The following is a 25,734-nucleotide window of genomic DNA, read 5'->3' on the forward strand; positions in this document are numbered from 1 at the left end:
TCACTCTTTTACCAAGCTTTAATTACTTCTCATTTCTACCAGCTCTTCATAAGAAGGTGAGACAGACACGATGCTTTAATGTCCAGAGAAGGCTGAGGTGCCGTGTCCGTTACAGCTCTGTGAGGTTACTGTTGTGGAGGCCTGAGCCCCGCTGTTCTGCAGGAGTAGGTGCCTTGGCCACTGGGGTAAGGAGCAGATATTGGGTGCCGAGGCTCCAGTGTTCCGGCAGGTGGAGGCGTGGCAGTCTCCCTGTCTGATGCTCATCAGGCCACTGTTGTCGTCCGAGCACTGCGAACACAGGGCTCTCTCCGGTGTCGACTGTGACTTGCACCGCGTGCCACACTGGTGCTGACAGGACAACTGTAAAAGAAAGCACAGTCCCAATGAAGGCTGCACTCGTACAATATGAAACAGTATAGCACAGGAACACGCCCTTCGGCCCACAATGGCTGTGCCAAACTTGATACCAAGACCATCTCTCGTCTACTTGCACAGAATCCATATCCCTGTCAATGTGGGCTCATCAACCAGTCGTTAAATAATGGCAATGATTGAAGCCATTAGAGGGGACATCTCACACACATCACTCAGTCCAACAGCAACACCTTTGGAATTTCCAGCTATTATTTTAATTGGCTATTGAGTTTCAGGAAGAAGTGGCTGGAATAGGCCATTCGGCCCTTCTAGCAATCATCGACATTTAATCTGATCATGGCTGATCATCCCTAATCAGTATCCCGTTCCTTCTCCCCATATGACTCCGCTATCTTCAAGAGCACTATCTAGCTCTCTCTTTAAAGCATCCAGAGAACTGGCCTCCACCACCCTCTGAGGCAGAGAATTCCACAGACTCACAACTCTCTGTGTGAAGAAGTGTTTCCTCATCTCCGTTCTAAATGGCTTACCCCTTATTCTTAAAATGTAGCCCCTGGTTCTGGGCTCCCTCAACATCGGGAACATGTTTCCTGCCTCTAGCGGGTCCAAAGCCTTAATAATCTTATATGTTTCAATGAGATATCCTCTCATCCTTCTAAACTCCAGAGTGTACAAGCCCAGCTGCTCCATTCTTTCAGCATATGACAGTCCCGCCATCCCGGGAATTAACCTTGTAAACCTACGCTGCACTCCCTCAATAGCAAGAATATCTTTCCTCAAATTAGGGGACCAAAACGGCACACAATACTCCAGGTGTGGTCTCACTAGGGCCCTATACAACTGCAGAAGGACCTCTTTGCTCCTATACTCAACTCCTCGTGTTATGAAGGCCAACATGCCATTCGCTTTCTTCACTGCCTGATGTACCTGCTGTACCTTTCATTGACTGATGAACAAGGACCCCCAGATCCCGTTGTACTTCCCCTTTTCCCAATTTGACGCCATTTAGATAGTAATCTGCCTTCCTGTTTTAGCTACCCAAGTGGATTACCTCACATTTATCCACATTAAACTGCATCTACCATGCATCTGCCCACTCACCCAACCTGTCCAAGTCACCGTGCATTCTCATAGCATCCTTCTCACAGTTCACATTGTCACACAGCTGTGTGAAATCTGCAAATTTGCTAATGTTACTTTGAATCCCTTCATCTAAATCATTGATGTATATTGTAAATAGCTGCGGTCCCAGCACCGAGCCTTGCGGTATCCCACTAGTCTCTGCCTGTCATTCTGAAAGGGGTCCGTTAATCCCTACTCTTTGATTCCTGCCTGCCAACCAATTTTCTATCCATGTCAGCACTCTCCGCCCCATACCATGTGCCCTAATTTTGCCCACTAATCTCCTATGTGGGACCTTATCAAATGCTTTCTGGAAGTCCAGGTACACTACATCCACTGGCTCTCCCATGTCCATTTTCCTAGTTACATTCCAGAAGATTAGTCAAGCAAGATTTCCCCTTCGTAAATCCATGCTGACTCAGACCGATCCTGTTACTACTATCCAAATGTGCCTCTATTTCATCTTTTATAATTGACTCCCGCATCTTCCCCACAACCGATGTCAGGCTAACGTGTATAATTCCGTTTTCTAGGACAAGGGGTCACAGCTTAAGGATAAAGGGGAAATCCTTTAAAACCGAGATGAGAAGAACTTTTTTCACGCAGAGAGTGGTGAATCTCTGGAACTCTCTGCCACAGAGGGTAGTTGAGGCCAGTTCATTGGCTATATTTAAGAGGGAGTTAGATGTGGCCCTTGTGGCTAAGGGGATCAGGGGGTATGGAGAGAAGGCTGGTACGGGATACTGAGTTGGATGATCAGCCATGATCATATTGAATGGCGGTGCAGGCTCGAAGGGCCGAATGGCCTACTCCTGCACCTAATTTCTATGTTTCTCTTTACCGCCTTTCTTAAAAAGTGGGATAACATTAGCTACTATCCAATCCACAGGAACTGATCCTGAATCTATAGAACATTGGAAAATGATCACCAATGCATTCACGATTTCTAGAGCCACCTCCTTGAGTACCGTGGGATGCTGGATACCATCAGGCCCTGGGGATTTATCAGCCTTCAGCCCCATCAGTCTACCCAACACCATTTCCTGCCTAATGTGGATTTCCTTCAGTTCCTCTGTCACCCCAGATCCTCTGGCACTAGTACATCAGGAAGATTGTTTGTGTCTTCCTAATGCCACAGTCCCACTTAGGAAACCTGAACGGAAACCTCTAGTAACCTTGCGCCCCACCCACGGTTTCCATGAGTCGCCAGAGGTTTTGGTCACTTGCCTGGAAAGCCTCGACCGAAGCGTGAGCTGCATCTACTGACCAAAGATCCTACAGGATCTTTGCTGACACACACACACACACACACACACACACACACACACACGCACGCACGCACGCACACACACACACACACACACACACACACACACACACCACGAAGGTGGGGGCCAGGGACAGCGGAGGAGCGCTGTTTGCGCGATGAAAAGGAAGGTAAACGGCTGCCACAGAGCACGGTGAGTCCTTTAGAGAACGCGGGGGGAGGAAGAGAAGGGGAGAGAAGAGGAGAGAAGCGGAGAGAAGGGGGGTAGAAGGAGTGGAGACAGTTTTAAGAAGTTTAATAAAGTTAGCGGGCATTTTACCTTCCGGCGGATCTTCTAGGTCCTGAAAACCAAAGATCCTATAGGATCTTTGCTGAAAACTCCAATGGGCCAATCAAAATGGCCGGTCAGCGAAGGAGATTGCCTTCGACTGCCGGTGAATAATTAGCGACCCCACTCCACTGGCTTCGACCAAACGGCAACCTCATTTTAGTCCAGGCCGGTTTTGATTTTGTCGAAATAATCGCAGGAACATAGAAGAAGCCCCGATGAGGGAGAACCAGTGGATGTGTTATATCTGGACTTTCAGAAGGCTTTCGACAAGGTCCCACATAAGACATTAGTATACAAACTTAAAGCACATGGTATTGGGGGTTCAGTATTGATGTGGATAGAGAACTGGCTGGCAAACAGGAAGCAAAGAGTAGGAGTAAACGGGTCCTTTTCAGAATGGCAGGCAGTGACTAGTGGGGTACCGCAAGGCTCAGTGCTGGGACCCCAGCTATTTACAATATATATTAATGATTTGGACGAGGGAATTGAATGCAACATCTCCAAGTTTGCGGATGACACGAAGCTGGGGGGCAGTGTTAGCTGTGAGGAGGATGCTAGGAGGCTGCAAGGTGACTTGGATAGGCTGGGTGAGTGGGCAAATGCATGGCAGATGCAGTATAATGTGGATAAATGTGAGGTTATCCACTTTGGTGGCAAAAACAGGAAAATAGACTATTATCTAAATGGTAGCCGATTAGGAAAAGGGGAGATGCAACGAGACCTGGGTGAGACCAGTCATTGAAAGTAGGCAGGTACACAAAAATGCTGGAGAAACTCAGTGGGTGCAGCAGCATCTATGCAGCGACGGAAATAGGCAACGTTTCGGGCCGAAACTCTTCTTCAGACTGATGGGTGACGGGGAGAGGAAAGGAAAAAGGAGGAGGAGGAGCCCGAGGACTGAGGGATGGGAGGAGACAGCCCGAGGGCTGAGGAAGGGGAGGAGCCAGAAGGGCTAACAAACTTGGGAGAATTCAATGTGCATGCCCGCAGGATGCAAACTCCCCAAGCGGAATATGAGGTGCTGTTCCTCCAATTTCCGGTGTTGCTCACTCTGGCCATGGAGGCCATGAAAGTAGGCATGCAGGTGCAGCAGGCAGTGAAGAAAGCGAATGGTATGTTAGCATTCATAGCAAAAGGATTTGAGTATAGGAGCAGGGAGGTTCTACTGCAGTTGTACAGGGTATTGGTGAGACCACACCTGGAGTATTGTGTACAGTTTTGGTGTCCAAATCTGAGGAAAGACATTCTTGCCATAGAGGGAGTACAGACTGATTCCTGGGATGTCAGGACTTTCATATGAAGAAAGACTGGATAGACTTGGCTTGTACTCGTTGGAATTTAGAAGATTGAGGGGGGATCTTATAGAAACTTACAAAATTCTTAAGGGGTTGGACAGGCTAGATGCAGGAAGATTGTTACCGATGTTGGGGAAGTCCAGGACAAGGGGTCACAGTTTGAGGATAAAGGGGAAATCCTTTCGGACCGAGATGAGAAAAAACATTTTTCACACAGAGCGTGGTAAATCTCTGGAACTCTCTGCCACAGAAGGTAGTTGAGGCCAGTTCATTGGCTATATTTAAGAGGGAGTTAGATGTGGCCCTTGTGGCTAAAGGGATCAGGGGGTATGGAGAGAAGGCAGGTACAGGATACGGAGTTGGATGATCAGCCATGATCATATTGAATGGCGGTGCAGGTTCGAAGGGCCGAATGGCCTACTCCTGCACCTATTTTCTATGTTTCTATGGCTCGGCGGAAACCACTTTCGACCATTAGGGAGAGTGACCAAAACCTCCGGGAACCTCACGGAAACCTTGGGTGGGGCGCAAGGTCACCAGAGGTTTCCGTTCAGGTTTTCTAAGTGGGACAGGGGCATTAGTGAAGACAGATCCAAAGTACCTGTTCAACTCATCTGCCATTACCTTGTTCCCCATAATAAATTCATCTTTTTCAGTCTTCAAGCGTCCAACTTTGGTCTTGTAATTTTTTCCTCTTCACATACCTAAAGAAGCTTTTACTATCCTCCTTTATATTCTTGGCTAGCTTACCTTCATACCTCATCTTTTCTCCTCGTATTGCCTTTTTTGTTATCTTCTGTTGCTCCTTAAACATTACCCAATCCTCTTGCTGCCCGCTCATCTTTGCTATGTTGTACTTCTTCTCTTTTATATTGATACTGTTCCTGACGTCCCTTGTCAGCCACGATCACCCCTTACTCCCCTTGGAATCTTTCTTCCTTTTTGGAATGCCCTGATCCTGCACCTTCTGTATTATTCCCAGAAATACCTGCCATTGTTGTTCCAATGTCATCCCTGCAAGGGCATGTTTCCAGTCAACTATGGCCAGCTCATGGCTCCATAGTCCCCTTTATTCAACTGTAACTTTGACACCTCCGATGCTAAGGAGACTATTATCCATCGGGTCCCTGCGGCTACCATCCATGCAATCCCATCAGTCCCATTTTCTTAATTCCCTGTGATCCTGCAAACTATTCTCTTTCCTATGTCCATCCACTCAGCTACACTAGAGCTAACTTATAGTAGTGAATTAACCAACAAGCATAATTTGGGATATGGGAGGAAACTAGAGCACCCAGTTGGAAACCCACACAACCAAAGGGATTACATGCAAACCACACAGAGCTGGAGGTGGGGATTGAACACAAATGGCCAAAGCTGTAATGCAACAGTACTATCTGAGACACTGCTTTGCTGCTGACTCGGTGCAGAAGGATCCAATTCTGCTACCTCCTTAAGAAAGCCTCTAAGACCCTGGTCTTGGCAAGGTTTACATTTCAATAATTTTTCAAATCACTTCTGTAAATTCCTGTTGAATTGCTATTGTCTTTCATGCAGCAGGCTTCGAAGACTAGAACCTTTCTCTCCATATTGTCATAGAATAATACAGCGTGGAAACAGGCCCTTCAGTCCAACTTGCCCACACCGGCCAACATGTCCCAGCTACGAACACCCGGCACCAGCAACAGCAACAGACATCCTAATGAAGGCATTTGAGGGGAACCTACTGGTGATGGCACTCCCACAAGCCTGTTACCACTCTCCTTCTAACAAGTATTTATCCCTAGCTTGAGATAAGGTATTGATGTAGCCAAGGCGAAGATCTCTAGTGCTTTTGAAATGTAGAATATTATTGTAGGGTTTGAAGGTCTGATGTGGAGTATGCCGGGGCTATTTGGAACCATTGGCCACAGTCTCAAAATAAGAGGTCAGCCATTCAAGAAGAGATGAGAAGAAACATTTTCACCCACAGGATGTTGAGCCATTGGAATTCTCTATACTCAAGGCAAGTTGGGATTTGTGGTGGAACGTGGTGCTGATATAACAGATTAGTCATGAATTAAATGTTGCAGCAGGCGCAAGGGGTCAAATAGTCAGGTCAAGTCAAGTCGAGATTAAGTGTCTAGAATGTTTCATTGTCATATGTACCAACAAGGGAACAATTAAATTCTTACTTACTGCAGTAAATTCTTACTTACTGCAATTAAATTCTTACTTATTGGCTCATAATATGCAATCACGCACAGATAATATACGATAATCCAAAATACAATCAATTAAAAGCCGTAATAGTAGATAACCGTAGGTCCGTAACCGTGCAGTAAATGAAGACACAATCCATTGTGCATCATAGTTGTTCAGGTTAGTGTTGTGTGGTGTTCAAGAGCTGGATAGTTACTGGGAGGAAGTTGATCTTCAATCTGATGATCACGGTTTGCCGACCGCTATACCTTCTTCCTGATGGTAGTAGCGAGAAGCCACAGGTCCAGGTTATATTAACAATGCTTGTTTTAGGCAATACCTCCTATAGATTCCTCGAATGGCAGAGTGGTCTGTATCTGTGCTGGACAGGCATTGTCTACTACTCTCTGTAGTCTGCACAAGTACGGTAGGTACTGTTACAATCAAAATCTGCCTTGCAGTAGCATCACAGGCACAGAGTGTCAGACAACATAAAACATGAATTATAAATTACACACTTTCTACAAAACTGAAAAAAAAGACTGCAAATAACAGTGCAAAACACAATTTAAAAAAGTCCATGGTATTGCAAGAGGTGGTCCAAGATAGGATTAGAAATTGTACAGGTTAGTTCAGGAACCTGACAGTTGTAGGAAAGTAACTGTTCCTGAACTTGGTGGTGTGGGGTTTCAGGCTTGTGAATCTCCTGCCATCAGTGGCAAAGTGAAGAAAGCATGGTGGCATCTACACTAACTTCTGCTTCTTATGTTTTTATCTGTATTTTGTAGCTGTTGGCCGTGTGAATGAACAGTTAGGGAGCTGGACAGTGAGCCAGTCAAGGGGATCGTTATGTTTAGGATGATATCAAGCTCAATGCATATTGCTATATTTAAATTAATCAGGGTAAGTACAGAGTATTAATGCTTTAATTTGGAGTTAATGAAAGGGTTTCAAGAGATGAGTGACTTTGGTACTGGATACCAAGGTCCTGTTTATGGCTGGTCCTGGTAGGTTTCTGCCCAATAGTGCTATCCAGCTCATTGAATGGAGGGGGGACTGTGATGATAACACGTTGCGAGAAAACATTAGAACCTCCACGGTAGACAAAATTGCTGGAACAACTCAGTGGGTACGGCAGCATCTATGGAGTGAAGGAAATAGGCAACGTTTCGGGCCTTTGAGTTTCGGCACGAAACGTTGCCTATTTCCTTCGCTCCATAGATGCTGCCGTACCCACTGAGTTTCTCCAGCAATTTTGTGTACCTTCGATTTTCCAGCATCTGCAGTTCCTTCTTGAATATTAGAACCTCCACCTTTAGAGATGGCCACTGCCTGGTGTTGTGTAGTGCCCTTGGCTGAATACTTCCTGTTCTTGCCGCCTGCAGGCACGGCAGGACCTATGATTCATATTGATTTGTGGAGTCATACAACCAAGATGTGATCGTAAAATGGAAGCTGAAGATGGTTGGTCCCTGAGGAGATCCTGGGATCATTGACCCCCAACAAATATGCACATCTTCCACTTTGCAAATATGACAATATCCGTTAATTAATATGTTGGATGAACACTTTGATCATTTATTCTCCACCTCTAAATGTCCCAGGACTGAGGAAGCAGTTCACAGTCGACCACATGGCAAGGCCTAGATTCACAAACAAGTCCGATCAGGTAATGACCAGATTTTCTTCACTGAGGGACAACATTGGTGAAACAAATGGGATTTTATGAAAATATTCTAGTTTGTGGCTACTGTCACCAAGGCTGTTTTGGGTAAAATTCCAGAATGGTATCGTACAAAATGGTGAGAGGCATAAATAAGGTGATTGGTCACTGTCTTATTTCTAGGGTAGACTAGTCCAGAACTGGAAGGTATTAGTTTACAGAGAGAATGTAAAGATCCACAAGGAAAGTGGTCTTGCTGGTTGCCTACTAGACCACTTGGACAACAAGATCACATACATCAGGCTATTGTACAATAACCACAGCTCTACTAACGTTATGGTCTGGTTAACTAGTATTACTGGTTATTAATTTGATTTGTATATTTATTTGTGTTATTGCATTAACAAGGCCCGTAAACCTGTAGCAAGTAAGAATTTCACTGCGTTGTTGCTGGTACAATCAAATGCAGTCTTGACTGTTAATTTTCTCTCCTTGGTTCTTGGTTTCTTGGTCCTCCAAAATATTCCAAATGGAATTTAAACTGGAGATGGTGAAGGGAGGGCTTAAGCCAGAAAGGGTTATTGGGAAGAAAGTGCTACTTTAAATTTAGTTGCATCTGGTTGGGTAACTATAGTAGGGTGGAGATTATTCCATGCTTTAATTGTGCGGGGGGAAGAACAAATTGCTGTATACATCTGTCTTTGTAGCTGGGATCACAAATTGGATCGAATGCCTGTCTGACATTGATGTATACGAGTCTGCACGTCTCTCTCGCTCTCAACCAGCCCCCCACGTTTCAGACTGCATGTAATTATCCTCTCTCTCTCTGTTTGTGAGAGCGCATGTGTCTCCCTCTGTTTTTCCCACTTCATCTGTGTCAGACTACAGGTGTTACTGCCTGTTCTTTCTCTCCCTTCCTCTCGAAGTGCATCATTGTGTGTGTGTGTGTGTGCACGCCACTCCTCCTGTGTAACCCTATACATCTCTCATTCCCTGTTTACATATACAACTGTACTTGTGCCTCTTTCTATCATGTATGTGTGAGGGTGGACAAGCGCATGAGTGTGAAAGGACAACTAAAGGGTTCTCTGTCTCCCTCTCTCAGCCTCTATGTCAAACTACAAGTGTCTCACTACAGACTCTTATACATCAATGTCAGACAGAGAGAAAATTAACAGTCAATAGTAGAACATTTGATTGCACCAGCTACAAAGCAGTGAAATTCTTACTTGCTACAGCTTTACGGACCTTGTTAATGCAATAACACAAATAAATATACAAAACAAATTAATAAGCAGTAATACTAGGTAACCAGGCCATTACGTTAGTAGAGCTGTGGTTGATGTACAATAGCCTGATGTATGTGATCTTGTTGGTCAAGTGGTCTAGTACACAACCAGCAAGATCACTTTCCTTGTGGTCTTTACACTCTCTCCATTCATTGTGATCATGGCTGATCATCCACAGTCAACAATTTACAGCAGCCATTTTTACCAGCTGCTCATCTTTGGGAAGAACCCACACGATGGAAGGTTTGTCAACGCCATTTAATGGAACGTTCTTGTACACCTGGAACAAAGCAATGAAATTCTTACTTCCGGCAATTTTTACAGACAAATGACCAGACTATAATAGTGCAAAACCAAAGCATGTCATGCTACTAAAAGTCCATGTAGATCTCAGTTGCTGAGGTGGCTTTGTGTCTGCAGTAGGATGTGAACTCCTGACTCCCACTCAGGGAAAGTGAGTGCTATCCATGGAAGGATGCACACAGGCACGGAGTTAGACACACACACAGACACAGAGACAGACATGAGTTAGACAAACACCAGGACAGAGACACATACACAGACAGTGTTAAACAGACAGAGTTAAACAGATACAGACACAGACCCAGTCACAGAGCTAGAGAGATACAGACACATAGCCAGCTAAAGATAGAGACCCAGAGTTAGACAGATACAGACACAGAGACAGAGTTAGACAGGCACAGAGCTAGTAGACATAGACACAGTTAGACAGGGAGATGGGCGCATGTTGACATGGTGCACATCTTTGCAGCGCACACACACTTGCAGAGGGATAACATTGTGGGTTGACGTTGAGTTTTGAGGTGCTTTTTTCCACCTGACCCCCACCCTTGGTCCAGTACCCGCGGCAAGAGCTTGCACTGGCTAGACCACCCAGGATGCAATGCAAGACCAGGTGCGGCCACTGCCAGTCAGCGGGGTCACAGGGTCAGCTCACAGCTCCCAGGTCAGTCATTCCCACAGGAGCAAATATTGGTTTGCTGCATTGGGAGTATTGCATGCAGTTCTGGGTGCCCATTTACAGGAAGGATGTGGAGGCTTTGGAGAAGGTGCAGAGGAGGTTCACCAGAATGCTGTCTGGATTATAGGGTATTAGCTACAGCGAAAGGTTGCGTAGATGGAGTGTTTTCTCTGAAATGATAGAGGTTGAGGTGAGACCTGATAGAAGGATATAAAATCATGACAGAATCTTTTTCCCAGGTTGATAATGCCCTACAGGGGAATAGCTATAAGTGAGAGGGGAAAATGTTTCAAGGAGAAAAGTTTGAAGGGCAGTCACGGTGGTGCAGCGGTAGAGTTGTTGCCTTACAGTGAATGCAGCACTGGAGATCCAGGCACGATCACCACTACGGGTGCTGCCTATACGGAGTTTGTTCGTTCTCCCCATAGGTTTTCTCCGAGATCTTCGTGTGTGGTGGGTGCCTTGAACACGCGTGGGGGAGTGGCATTTAAGAGGCGTTTAGATAGACACATGCATATTCAGGGACTGGATCGTACAAGCAAAGGAGATCAGTTTAACGGCGCATGTTTGGCATAAAAGTTGTGCTGTACTGTTTGTTCTATGCTCCATCTCTGGGCGTCAGCCCTGAATGTAGAACCGCTGTACTCTCCGAAACCCAGGGAAGCACAGGATTGCTGTGCAGGAGGGCGTTCGGTTACCGAGGCTTTTGACTCTACTGGGGTAATTCTGGTCAGTTGCCGCCCCCTCTTCCCCTGTGTTCACCACCATTCCGGCCGTGTCTGGCAGTTTACTTGCGACTGACGTTGGGCATTCGACCAGGGGTCGGGACACAGCCTGAGATTTTTCAACCACCTCCATCCACCTCACCCCTGACTGATGTCACCCCATCAGCCCCTCAGTCGGGATAGCCTTCCTCCCGCTGCAACTCGGCCCACTGTCAGCCCAGATACCCGGCGGGAGCAACACCAGCCCAGCACTGTTTATATCTGAGACCCGAGGTCCCGCAGTAATGACCCATCACACGCCCTCATTACCCGGCTCCCCAACCCCCCCCCCCACAAACACTAGAGATAGGCTGATGATGGCCGTGTGAGCTGTCTTGCACATAGGTCCAGAGGGATTGGTCAAGGGGAATAGGATAGAGTCGAGATATGTGGAGATAAATTCAGTGGGATAGGAGCAGGCAAAACAATGTAGTCTGCCACAGCAGTTGTGTTTATGTATTTTGCGTAGAAGGTAAAACTGGGCCGTGCGGGGTTGGCGAATGATAAGGTTGGATGGAGGCTGTGGAGGGCAGACAGCCCGAAGTAATAAAATCAGAAGTAGTCATATTTTGCTTGGGCAGATTGGTATGAATATTGATTTCTCTACCTTCAAGTAACACTTGCTTTCTCCTAGGCTGTGGGCTGAGGAGCTTTTTCATTCAAGCTCGTGACCCAACTCACGGAACTACCTGAATTTTTAACATATTGTGTAAAAATATGATATAAATCATTCCTGAAACACATCAAGACCAAAACCTGCACTTTTTTTAAAAATATGAGAAAAACCTCCAATTTTCCGAGTGGTAATGGTCCAATCAATGCACGTTTGACATTGAGGTTGGACACAAATTGCTCAATCCCACGCTTTGTTTTATGGTTGCTAGGCAGCGAGCACTCTGGGATCATGGCTGCCTCCTCATTACATCAAAACAATAACAAGGTTTCCAAGGAATAAAGGTAATGCTAACCTTGCTGATCATTTCAATTGATTTATCTTTATAAAGTTACGATGCGAACTGTTAAATATAAATGATAAATAACAAATGCAGAGCTAGGTTTAGGATTTGAGATTAGGGTCGGTCAGTCGGCTATTCGGTCGGTCGGTCAGTGGGTCGGTCGGTCAGTTGGTCAGGTCGGTCTGTAGGTAGGGCTGTCGGTAGGCCGATGGTTGCTGTGGAGGATCGGTCAGGCCGTTGGGCCGCCGGTGTGGCAGCGAGTGGTCGGACAGCCAGTGGGTGCTGCGAGTGGTCGGTCGGTCTGTCGGTAGGCCGTTGTGGCAGCGAGCGAGCGGGCAGACTGTCGGAGCTGGTGCTATGAGGGTGCTGAAGGCGGCCCGGGCGGTGTGCAGGGCAGTGCTGCTCCCCACCATCATCACCATGATGATCCAGAAGGGCATGCTGGGTGAGGTGGACACGCTGCAGGGTCACACGTACGTAGCCCGCAGCTGGTCCCAAAGTGGCTCCAGCTCCAGCCGTGGGCAGTTCTGGAAGGGGGGGGGGGGGGGGGGGGGGGGGGGGGTAGGCGTTTTCCTGTCAGTGGAAGATGCCTTAGCCTTCCCCCAGCCTGGCACTGACCAAGTCCCACTATGGCCATGACCCCGACTCTGCACACTGGCAGTCAGTGGTGTTCTGTAAACGGGGGAACCCACAGGTACTGACCTCACCCACTAATTTCGCTGGTTCAGGAGCCAGAACTCTGCAGCAGTCTCATTCAAAATACCCACTCACAATTATATTCATTACTAGATTAAGTGGGACCCGTTGGGTCCCAGCATCACACGGGAGAGTGTCTGTTGCGCTAGTATGTGTGTTGCGTGCCGAAGGTACTGGTTTCCAGAGGGCTAGTATAGACATTGTGGGCCGTATGGATGCTTGGGCAGGCATGCAACTGTTGCAACAATTTTAAAAGCCAAGCCAAGGCAAACAATTGGGCTGCAGCCACCTGACAACCACAATTCATTTTGTGAACACAAAATTGTTAGGTTCATGAGATTGATCCTTGGGATGGCAGGACTGTCATATGAGGAAAGATTGGAAAGACTAGGCTTGTATTCACTGGAGTTTAGAAGGATGAGTGGGAGTCTTATAGAAACATATAAAATTATAAAAGGACTGGACAAGCTAGATTCAGGTAAATGTTCCCAATGTTGGGCGAGTCCAGAACCAGGGGCCACAGTCTTAGAATAAAGGGGAGGTCATTTAAGACTGAGGTGAAAAAAACGTTTTCACCCAGAGAGTTGTCAATTTGTGGAATTCCCTGCCACAGAGGGTAGTGGAGGCCAAGTCACTGGATGGATTTAAGAGAGAGTTAGGTAGAGCTCTAGGGGCTAGTGGAATCAAGGGATATGGGGAGAATGCAGGTGAGGAAATATTATACAAATAGAACCGCTTGGATAGTGACTTTTATATAAGCTAGGTAATTTGCAAAAGAAAAGCTAAAAGCTTTCCTGAACCGAAATAAAGTGCAAACAGACACATACACACAGGCAAAGATGAATCAAAACATGGAGGCCTGAACCAGAACCTGCTTAGCTTAGGTTATTGTTTGGGGCAATTATAGCACTGAAAGAAAAATTGTATTTGATATGGCTTTGTGTTGAAGATTCGGAAGTTGAATAAGGGGCCTCTTCTTAGGCCATCTGCTCTGGCTCTATGGCACATTTTTGAGCTCTGAATGTGACATAAAGGTGAAGAGTTATGGCTTGTTTTGCTAGGTTTGAGAGAATTCAAGGCTGAGAGATGATAGACTGCAGTTAGCTTTGGCTGTGTACAATTATAATGTGTGATAAGGAATAAGATGCAAGTGAAAGAATAGTTGCTTTGAGAATTAATTAGATTGAGGGAGTAGTTTATAGAAGGTTGAAGCAGATGGAATTCTGACGTAATGGTCTGAGATGTAGTCTCTTGTGTTCTGCCTGGTACATGAGATTGGAAATCCTACTTCCCGATAACAGGAAAGGCACCAAACTCATATTAAGTAAATTGACAGATTTACGACCCATGTATCTTTGGATGGGAGGTGGAAATGTGCGTTTTGAACTTAGAAACTGTAATTCAGCAAACTTATATAATTAATGTTTTAAAGACATAGGTAATGGTATTTCAAAATGTGTAAAATTATAGTAACACCAATTATGAAATGTATTGGCTTAATAGAAAGGTACACTTTAGACTTATAGAAATTGTTTAGATTTATAGAAATATATTTTCTCTTGGTATAGACAGTGTGTATGACTTGTGTGATCATTGTGTTATATACGTATCTTGTATTTTGAGGAATGGTCTTTCATAAGAGCCTACTGGGGTTTTGCTGTGTTGAAATAAAATAATTCTAAAACAGTTATAAAGCACAGGCAAACAAAGGCTGTAATGAGGCCAGGGAAGGGGGATCATGTGACTGATGTTGTAAATCACCAGAAGGACTCAGATGATTGGTTACTAGCTTGTCATACCCTCTGTATCTAAAATGTCTAATACCTATATAAATGCCATGAGTTTGTATCAAAGTTACTCCTCTCTGGACCCGCCCCAGAGCATCAGCTCTGTGTTGGAAGGTTCAAGAGACTAGTCTCAGCTGAATAAAGAATTGATTTTAACAGCAACAAGTGTTTGAGTCAAGTTGACTTCAGATTGAAAGAACTCAGTTTAACATTTGGTGTCAGAAGTGGGATTCAGATGGATAACCGAGTCAAGTGTTTGAGTCAAGTTTTTTCACCCAGAGAGTTGTCAATTTGTGGAATTCCCTGCCACAGAGGGTAGTGGAGGCCAAGTCACTGGATGGATTTAAGAGAGAGTTAGATAGAGCTCTAGGGGCTAGTGGAATCAAGGGATATGGGGAGAATGCAGGCACGGGTTATTGATTGGGGACGATCAGCCATGATCGTAATGAATGGCGGTGCTGGATCGAAGGGCTGAATGGCCTCCTCCTGGCACCTATTTTTTATATGTTTCTATAAATTTAAATAGTTTAAATAGATCTCAGCACGGAATTAGGCTCCCCATGATGTAATATGATGGATAGACTCGGCTTGACTTTCCCTAGAATTTAGAAGATTGAGGGGGGATCTTATAGAAACTTACTAAATTCTTAAGGGGTTGGACAGGCTAGATGCAGGAAGATTGTTCCCGATGTTGGGGAAGTCCAGAGCAAGGGGTCATAGTTTAAGTATAAGGGGGAAATCTTTTAGGACCGAGATGAGAAAAACATTTTTCACACAGAGAGTGGTGAATCTCTGGAATTCTCTGCCACAGAAGGTAGTTGAGGCTAGTTCATTGGCTATATTTAAGAGGGAGTTAGATGTGGCCCTTGTGGCTAAAGGGATCAGGGGGTATGGAGAGAAGGCAGGTACAGGATACTGAGTTGGATGATCAGCCATGATCATATTGAATGGCGGTGCAGGCTCGAAGGGCCTAATGGCCTACTCCTGCACCCATTTTCTATGTTTCTATGTAATATGGTTATTGGACTAGATGGCGCTTACTTTTTCAATCTCATTTTCTAATTAGTTTAATTAATTAACCATATAACCATATAACAATTACAGCACTGAAACAGGCCATCTCGGCCCTACAAGTCCGTGCCGAACAACTTTTTTTCCCCTTAGTCCCACCTGCCTGCACTCATACCATAACCCTCCATTCCCTTCTCATCCATATGCCTATCCAATTTATTTTTAAATGATACCAATGAACCTGCCTCCACCACTTACACTGGGAGCTCATTCCACACCGCTACCACTCTCTGCGTAAAGAAGTTCCCCCTCATATTACCCCTAAACTTCTGTCCCTTTATTCTGAAGTCATGTCCTCTTGTTTGAATCTTCCCTATTCTCAAAGGGAAAAGCTTGTCCACATCAACTCTGTCTATCCCTCTCATCATTTTAAAGACCTCTATCAGGTCCCCCCTTAACCTTCTGCGCTCCAGAGAATAAAGACCTAACTTATTCAACCTATCTCTGTAACTTAGTTGTTGAAACCCAGGCAACATTCTAGTAAATCTCCTCTGTACTCTCTCTATTTTGTTGACATCCTTCCTATAATTGGGCGACCAAAATTGTACACCATACTCCAGATTTGGTCTCACCAATGCCTTGTACAATTTTAACATTACATCCCAGCAATTAATGTGCGCCTTTTGGCACTGACGATTTATGACTTCCTTCTCAATTATCTTTTATCTAAATCTGTCCAAAGTTTCATGTAGTTCCGAGACATGGGTCACGAAAGTTAAATTGTAGACACATTTTCAATGCTGGGCCCACAGCCTAGTTCTCCAACTAGTTTCACTGCCCTCCAGATTAATTATACTGTTTGCATGCCTTGTTGTCACCAACCCTCAGCCATCCATTAACCATTTTACATTTCCTTTATCATCATCTGCTTTGATCTGTTTTCATACCTTACATTCCTCTTTGTACCCTTCCATATCTCTAGTCCCCTTCTCCCCTGACACTCAGTCTGAAGAAGAGTCTCGACCCGAAACGTCACCCATTCCTTCTCTAGAGAGATGCTGCCTGTCCTGCTGAGTTATTCCAGCATTTTGTCTCCACGCCCACCCCCACCCCCACCACTAGAGTCCGGGCTCTGACCCCAGCCCCACCACCCCGTCCCTCACCTGTCCATTCAGCCACGACGAGTCCTCCCTGAAGGGGCTGTTGTGCTCGCAATCGGCTTCCTGCTTCTGGTGCCTCTGCATAAAGCACTTGTTCCTGTGCGGCCGCCGGGCCTGGCACTCCTTCTGCTTGCTCTGGGTGGCCGAACTCAGCCAGGACGTGTCGCCTCTGGGGAAGGTGGCGCCGCCAGCCAGCTTAGCCCCGCAGCCCAAACACACGCCGCCGCCGCCACCGCATTGCTGCCGGCCCGCTCTGGGTGCCGCCCGCCGCTCGTTGCATCCGCCGCCGTGACCACAGTAGCCACAGTCGCACCTCCCGGGCTTCTGAAGATGACATTCCTTTAATGCGGACAGAAGACAGACACAAAAAGCTGGGGTAACAGCGGGACAGGCAGCAGCGTCTCTGGAGAAAAGGAATGGGTGGTGTTTCTGGTCGAGACCATTCAGTCAGAGTCGGGGGAGAGGGAAACGAGAGATATAGATGGTGGTGTTTAAGAAGGAGCTGCAGATGCTGGAAAATCGAAGGTAGACAAAAGTGTTGGAGAAACCCAGCGGGTGCAGCAGCATCTAAGGAGCGAAGGAAATAAGCAACGCTTCGGGCCGAAACCGATGCTGGTGTAGAGAGATAGAGAACAATGAATGAAAGATATGCAAAAAAGTAACGATGATAAAGGAAGCAGGCCATGCATTGTTAGTTGTGTGTCAGGTGAGAACGCTTGCTTACCTGCTGCGTCTTGGACGAGGCGCAGCATTCATCTTCTGCCGACGCCAACATTCCCGACTGCAGGACAGACGGCTTGTAGGACAGGCAGGTGGTCCCCAGATCATCCTTCTCCCGGACATACAGGTCGTCGCACGGGCTGCTGCACTTGACCTGGCCGCCCATCTCCCTGCAGCCCCCCATCTCCCTGCAACCGCCCATCTCCCTGCACCCCCCCATCTCCCTGCAGCCGCTCATCTCCCTGCATCCCCCCATCTCCCTGCAGCCGCTCATTTCCATGCAGCCGCCCATGTCCCTGCAGCCGCCCGGCGGCTCCTCGTCCCTGTGAGCTCCCATACCAAACAGGCTGCAGCCCCCCTTCATCTTGGGCGACGACGCGGCCGCATCCCGCGGGCTCCTGGTGGCGTGGGGCCGGTTGCGGTCTCGTAGGCTGCAGAGAGGGAAGGGTCTAATGTAGGGGCCCGTCCCTCGCTCCTCCACCTCAAACATGCTGGTCCTTTGCAAGAAGCATTTCCTCGGCTGCTCGTCCATTCCGCACAGCCCCGATTTCTGAGCGCAGGAAAACAAGGGTTCTGGGAAGATGGCAGTCTTGGCTAAGGTGCCGCACTTGCAGGAGGTGTAACAGCCTGTCGGGCAGACCGTTACCCAGTCGTGGTCGTCCTGGGAACACGATCGCTTATGCGGCTCCTTCCTCCCGTGTTTCGGCGAGTGTCGGTGCGTGGACTCGGCGCTGTCCTCGCACAAGTGTAGTTTCTGCTCACAGCAGCACAGTACCGCCTCCTCGCATCCCGGGCTCGACCTACACACGTAAACAAACGGTTCGCAGTCTCTGTAAACGGCAGAAGATGGGGAGCCGCAATCATTCTCTGCAACACACAATCACAGCCAGTGGGACACAATGAGTGACAGTGGGAGCATCCTCCCGTCAACCACCTGCTCGCTTATCTAATGCCTCACCCAGCGACACGGTGACCCGAGGTGCCTCTCCCTGAATCTCATAGCTTCTGATACTATTGTGTTGGAAAGAACTGTAGAAGTTGGGAGATCATGTTGCTGTTGTATAAGACGTTGGTGAGACAGCATTTAGAATATGGTGTTCAGTTCTGGGCACCATCTTATAGGAAATATATTGTCAAGCTTGAAAGGGTTCAGAAAAGATTTACGAGGATGTTGCCAGGACTAGATGATGTTAGCTATAGGGAGAGGTAGGCTGGGTCTCTATTCCATGGAGCGCAGGAGGTTGAAGGATGAGCTTAAAGAGGTGTACAAAATAGATCAGGTAGATGCAGAGTCTCTTGCCCAGAGTAGGGGAATTGAGGACCAGAGGACATAGGTTCAAGGTGAAGGGGGAAATATTTAATAGGCTTCTGAGGGGTAACCTTTTCACACCGAGAGTGGTGGGTGTATGGAACAAGCTGCCAGATGAGGTAGTTGAGGCTGGGACTATCCCAACGTTTAAGGAAACAGTTAGACAGGTACATCGATAGGACAGGTTTGGAGGGATATGGACCAAGCGCAGGCCGGTGTGGGCAAGTTGGGCCAAACAGCTTGTTCAACACTATATCACTCTATGAGCATTTGAGTTTAGGAGCAAGGAGGTCCTACTGCAATCACAGTTTAAGGATAAGGGGGAAATCTTTTAGGACCAAGATGAGAAAATCATTTTTTACACAGAGAGTGGTGAATCCGTGGAATTCTCTGGCACAGAAGGTAGTTGAGGCCAGTTCATTTGCTATATTTAAGAGGGAGTTAGATGTGGCCCTTGTGGCTAAAGGGATCAGGGGGTATGGAGAGAAGGCAGGGATGGGATACTGAGTTGGATGATCAGCCATGATCATATTGAATGGCGGTGCAGGCTCGAAGGACCGAATGGCCTACTGCACCTATTTTCTATGTTTCTATGACCCCTGGTGAGACCACACCTGGAGTATTGTGTGCCATGTTGGTCTCCTGATTTGAGGAAGGACATTATTGCTATTGAGGGAGTGCAGCGTAGGTTCACCAGGTTCATTCCCGGGATGGCAGGATTGACATATGATGAAAGAATGGATCGACTGGGCTTGTATTCATTTAGAAGGATGAGAGAATATCTGATAGAAACATATACAATTCTTAAAGGATTGGACAGGCTAGACGCAGGAAAAATGTTGCCAATGTTGGGGGAATCCAGAACCAGGGGTCACAGTTTAAGAATAAAGGGTACGGGATGAGGAAAAGCTTTTTCACCCAGAGAGTTGTGAATCTGTGGAATTCTCTGCCACGGAAGGCAGTGGAGGCCAATTCACTGGATGTATTCAAGAGGGAGTTAGATATAGCTCATAGGGATAAAGGAATCAAGGGATATGGGGGAAAACAGGAACAGGGTACTGATCTTAGATAATCAGCTATGATATTGAATAGCATTGCTGGCTTGAATGGCCTGCTCCTCCACCTATTTGTCTATGTTTCCACTCTATGGAATCCACTCAGTGCAATTCAGAAACATAGTGACGATCATTTGGAAATAGTACACACTTCTGGACCAGGCAGAGTAAACATAGAGTCAGGAGGGAATGGGCTCAGATTCAGAATCAAGAGGAGCCCGTTTAAAACTGAGCGCTTCTTCTCGCAGAGTTTACGAGTCTTCACAGAGACGGGGGGGGGGGGGGGGGGGGGTGAGTAAAGTCCACTGGTATATTTAAGGCTGAGATAGCTAGACACATATAGTTAGTGTCCCACCCTAACCACACCCGTCTCTCACCATTCCCACCACACAGCCTGCCCCACACCCACCATATACCCGTATCCGTCGCCTCTCTGCACCACCGTCTGTCTACACGCCGCCCCTTCCTACCCACACCCCACCCCTCGTCACTGGCCCGTGACCATCACCCTTCCCTGCAAACACTCGATGCCACTGCCCTCACCCCCCCGCACCACCCGACCCCCTCCCTCCCCTCGCCACCACCCCCAGCCCCGATCCCTCTCCCTCACCTCCGTGTGTCCACTTGCCCGCCCCTCCCTCCCTCACCTCGCTGCATCGCCGAGCCGCTCCCTCTTCCCGCGGGTCCTCTCCCGGCCGCGGCTGGGCGCCAGCCATCACCTCAGCGCCACGTCACAAGCACCAGGGCCTGAGCTCAAACAGCGGCCCCGGCCCTCGGGCCTGACCCCCCGGCCCGCCCATGTACCTGCCCCTCATCCCCCGAACCTCAACCCGGGCCACCACGGACCCCTGATTCCCACCTTCCTAACCGTGAACTCGTCGACCTCGAATCCCCAGACCAAGATCCTGACCTTGAGCACCTCCCGCCCCTTGAACTCCAGCCTGGAGACCTTCACCCTTCACCTGAACTCCCACACCGTTGATCCCTGGACCCCCAGTCCACGTCCCTTAACCACAAGCAATGGCCACCCCAAAACCCATCTCCCATCAGATTATTAACCCCCAGATATTGACCCAAATCTTCAATGCACTAATAAGGCAGGAATGACCCACACATGCTGGCCTCACAATCCCTCCCACCCCTGACTCCACAGAACCTGAACCCATGGATCCTGAGCTTCCAATGCCACACCTGGAGTATGGATGGGTCTCAACCCCAGGACTGTCAGTCTGCTTAACCGGGCCAAGTCTGTAGCTCAGGATCCAATGACCCCAAGCTTCTGCCCCAGTGTCTCAGCTCCGATCTCCAAAAGCCAGGTTCAGAATTTCCAGATCCTAATTGTGAACTCCCAATGTGAAAAGTCCCGTGTGTCCCTGGAGACGGAACAAGCGGTGTCCACGGGGACTGGAGGCCTTCCGTGAACGCTAGTCGCCGCGGGAGGTCGAGTGTATTGTTGATAAAATTGGTAATAATTTAAATTGATGACTTTGTAAACGGCCAATATAGACAGCCTTTGATTGTGATACTACTGTGTTTTTTGTTTGTTTTGAATAAAAGCACTTGGTAAGATTAAAATAAAGAACAGTTTGGATCCATTTTCACCCTTGGTGAATCTAGTCTTGTTTCGTAACTGACAATATAACTGCCCTTGGTGTTCCCATCCAAGTATTGCCCGTAGGGCAGAATGAAGAAGTGCAGCAGTCAGCAGCAATTGAATCTAGCAGGGCCAGATTCAATCGTGTGGTGAGGTCAATGGCTGGGGTGGCACTGGCTAGTATCAGTGGCCCGGCCCTCCCTGTATTGATCACGGCGCCTCCCCAGGGAGAGAGAGGGGTGGAGCCGGGGTTGTGTGCGTGAAGCACGGCGACTGGAGGAGCGGGAGCGTTGCCCCGCAGGGCTGGACTTAGGAGGGCCGAATTGGGAACAATTTTGGTGAGCCCCAGGTTCCCAGCTAAGGTCTGTAGAATCATAGAAATACAAATAAAGTCTATTATAAACTTTATATCTCTATGGAAAGTAACAAAAATGTGTGCTTTAAAAGTGCCTGCGAGTTAATGGACCAAACAGATCTAAACTACATTATCTATATTGCTAAAAAGTCTGATCTTGACCGCTTTTGGCCCACTGTACTGCGATTTCCGAGAGAACGCCGCCACCTAAGGCCGCCTCGCTCAGAGCCCCCCTCTGCCTTCCTGGACCGAGGATTTTTCCTATTGATGATAAAATCAGAGAGATATTAATGTTTAAAAAAAATTCACCATTCTCTTGCTGCCCCTGCTGGAGGGAGGGGGAGGGACTATAAAACCAGGAAGTGGTGTGCGTCACTCAGTCTCTGCAAAATGGATGAAGCCAAAGGGTCACGCCTGTCTGAGCTCTGAATAACACTGAACAAATGTCTACTCAACTGTGATTCCCCTTATGTGGTTTGAAAATGAAAATATGGTTTGTTTGAAGTTGAAAGGCACCACTTGCTGCAAATGGTGGCGTGGGTGCTTTGGCTTCAAGTTGAAGGGCACTACTTGCTGCAAATGGTGGCGGGTGCTTTGGCTTGAAGTTGAAAGGCACTACTTGCTGCAAATGGTGGCTTGGGTGCTTTGGCCTGAAGTATCCGGAAGTGGCGGCGCTGCCTTGCAGCTGCGGCTCGCCTGCAGTCCGTTTGTCTTTTCTGTTTTTTGTTTTCTCTTGTCCCGTTTTTACAGTTTATTTCAGTTTATTTAGTTATGTATGTGTGGGGGGGGGTGGGTGTGACATGTTTTTTGACTCTTCCTTCGGGGGGGATGCGACCTTTCCTGCCATATTCCCCGTCGCCGTCTCCGTCTGCGCTGAGGCCTAATGGCGGAGCTGGCGGCCTCCAACTGCGACCGACATTGAGGCTGCGGAGTCAGAGCCAGGATTTACCAACGAGGCTGGCCGACTTCGGGGTGACCCAACTTCCGAGCCGACTTTGGAGCCTCGGAGGCTCAGCCGCAGGCCAGTGGACGACATCATCAGGAGCTCGAGTTCTGTTTTCCGGAGCTCCCACAACTACAGCTGCGTCCGCTGGACGGGAGGACGGCAGCTTCGACCGCCCCGGGCCGCGAAGTTTTAACCGGCCCGTTTGCGGAGCTCGGTTTCAGCCGCGGGACTTACCTACCATCACCTGGCGGGGTCACAACATCGGAGGCTTGGATTGCTTCAGTGCAAAGGGAGAGCAAGGAGGGAAGAGACAATGACTTTGGGACTTAAACTATGTTGAGTGTTTATTATTTATTCTATGTTATGACTGCAGGCTAAATCATTTTGTTGCACTGAAGAGTGCAATGACAATAAATTGAATAAAATTAAAAAATAAAAATAAAAAATGGTGGCTTGGGTGCTTTGGCTTGTAGTTGAAAGGCACCACTTACTGCAAATGGTGGCTTGGGTTCTTTGGCTTGAAGTTGAAAGGCACTACTTACTGCAAATGGTGGCATGGGTGCTTTGGCTTGAAGTTGGAAGGCACTACTTGCTGTAAATGGTGGCTTGGGTGCTTTGGCTTGAAGTTGAAAGGCACTACTTAGAAACATAGAAACATAGAAAATAGGTGCAGGAGTAGGCCATTCGGCCCTTCGAGCCTGCACCGCCATTCAATATGATCATGGCTGATCATCCAACTCAGTATCCTGTACCTGCCTTCTCTCAATACCCCCTGAACCCTTTAGCCACAAGGGCCACATCTAACTCCCTCTTAAATATAGCCAGTGAACTGGCCTCAACTACCTTCTATGGCAGAGAATTCCAGAGATTCACCACTCTCTGTGTGAAAAATGTTTTTCTCATCTCTGTCCTAAAAGATTTTCCCCTTATCCTTAAACTGTGACCCCTTGTTCTGGACTTCCCCAACATAGGGAACAATCTTCCTGCATCTAGCCTGTCCAACCCCTTAAGAATTGTGTACGTTTCTATAAGATCCCCCCTCAATCTTCTAAATTCTAGCGAGTACAAGCCGAGTCTATCCAGTCTTTCTTCATATGAAAGTCCTGCCATCCCAGGAATCAGTCTGGTGAACCTTCTCTGCACTCCCTCTATGGCAAGAATGTCCTTCCTCAGATTAGGAGACCAAAACTGTACGCAATACTCCAGGTGTGGTTTCACCAAGACCCTGTACAACTGCAGTAAAAACCTCCCTGCTCCTATACTCAAATCCTTTTGCTATGAATGCTAACATACCATTCGCTTTCTTCACTGCCTGCTGCACCTGCATGCCTACTTTCAATGACTGGTGTACCTTGACACCCAGGTCTCGTTGCATCTCCCCTTTTCCTAATCGGCCACCATTCAGATAATAGTCTACTTTCCTGTTTTTGCCACCGAAGTGGATAACCTCACATTTATCCACATTATACTGCATCTGCCATGCATTTGCCCACTCACCCAACCACCATCCAAGTCACCTTGCAGCCTCCTAGCATCCTCCTCACAGCTAACACTGCCCCCCAGCTTCGTGTCGTCCGCAAACTTGGAGATGTTGCATTCAATTCCCTCGTCCAAATCATTAATATATATTGTAAATAGCTGGGGTCCCAGCACTAAGCCTTACAGTACCCCACTAGCCACTGCCTGCCATTTTGAAAAGGACCCGTTTACTCCTACTTATCTTTACTCTTGCTTACTTTCTCTTGCTTATCTTTGTTGCTGTTGCTTCCAAATCCACTGGAGCTCTGAGTAAAGTCTGCCTGTGCTTTGTCTCCCCTTTTCAACTACTTTACCCCTCTGACTCACTTCTAACTCTTCTCACACTTGGGCTAGAGCCAATCAGTGTTTTCTCTTGCTTATCTTTGTTGCTGTTGCTTCCAACTCCACAGGAGCTGTGACTTGCTGCAAATGGTGGCTTGGGTGCTTTGGCTTGGGTGCTTTGGCTTGAAGTTGAAAGGCACTACTTGCTGCAAATGGTGGCTTGGGTGCTTTGGCTTGAAGTTGAAAGGCACTACTTACTGCAAATGGTAGCTTGGGTGCTTTGGCTTGAAGTCAAAAGGCATTACTTCAAATGCACTTACTTCTTGTTTGCACTGTATATTGATTTTAGATATAACGCTACCACTTACAGCTGTGATTTTTGGCCATCTTACTCAGTCCCCCTCCGCTGAGCAGGTGCAGAGAATACCTCGCATCAATGAAAAATAAAAGTGTTATTAGTGTTTAAAAAATGTTGAGAATCTCTCTCCTGCCAATCACGCCATGAAGGCCACACCTTTTCTGGTGGGAGGGGGAGGGGTTATAAAACCCGGAAGTGTTGGTGTGTCTCAGTCTCTGCATGATGGGGAGGGAGAGGTCACGACTGTCTGAGCTGTGAATCAACTGAACACACTGAATGTCTACTGAACTGTGAGTTTGGTGTTTTGTGTGGTTTTATGGTGGTTTCACCCTGCATGAAATGGTATGAAGCTGCACTTGAATTTGGTGGCCTTGGACCCTGCTTGAAATGGAATTTCAAGGAATAGCCATGAGTCAACTGCCAGCCCACCAGCCGTGAGTGAGCTGCCAGCAGATCAGGCTTGAGGGACTGAGCTGCCACCCCAAAAACCTATACCAGCGCTCCAGAAAGCCCCCCCACTGGCCACCAATATTGGAATTGGTGGAGAGGTGGAATATTGCGTCGGGGGACCAGCCCTCGCATGTGAACATGGGACCCAATGGATCCCACTTAGTTTTAATATAAAATTGCATACATGTAAGCCTATAAGAAACAAACAAAATGTGTAGATCACCTCTGAAAAGTACATAGTTACAATACAATCCAGAGTATACAAGCC

General features: G+C 47.4%; 1 protein-coding gene across 1 annotated transcript; it reads right to left on the minus strand.

The window, feature by feature from the left end:
* Positions 1-20,620, minus strand: LOC129707172 (uncharacterized). The gene is made up of 4 exons (XM_055651976.1): positions 20,611-20,620; positions 17,604-18,466; positions 16,883-17,218; positions 1-360 (listed from the first exon to the last, which is right to left on the minus strand). Exons 1-4 carry the CDS (start codon positions 20,618-20,620, stop codon positions 76-78), a joined length of 1,494 nt encoding a protein of 497 aa, XP_055507951.1. The 3' UTR covers positions 1-75.
* Positions 20,621-25,734: the final 5,114 nt, after the last annotated feature.

The sequence above is a fragment of the Leucoraja erinacea genome, chromosome 21, assembly GCF_028641065.1.
Source record: "Leucoraja erinacea ecotype New England chromosome 21, Leri_hhj_1, whole genome shotgun sequence".
In the NCBI taxonomy this organism is placed as follows: Eukaryota; Metazoa; Chordata; class Chondrichthyes; order Rajiformes; family Rajidae; genus Leucoraja; species Leucoraja erinaceus.

What these genes read in the sequence shown, in the direction of transcription:
- LOC129707172 (XM_055651976.1), bottom strand. An exon ending in CCTCGTCCAAGACGCAGCAG is followed by an intron (nt 17,219 to 17,603) that starts GTAAGCAAGCGT and finishes TCCGCATTAAAG; the next exon opens with GAATGTCATCTTCAGAAGCC. An exon ending in CGTCGTGGCTGAATGGACAG is followed by an intron (nt 361 to 16,882) that starts GTGAGGGACGGG and finishes TTTCTTTTACAG; the next exon opens with TTGTCCTGTCAGCACCAGTG.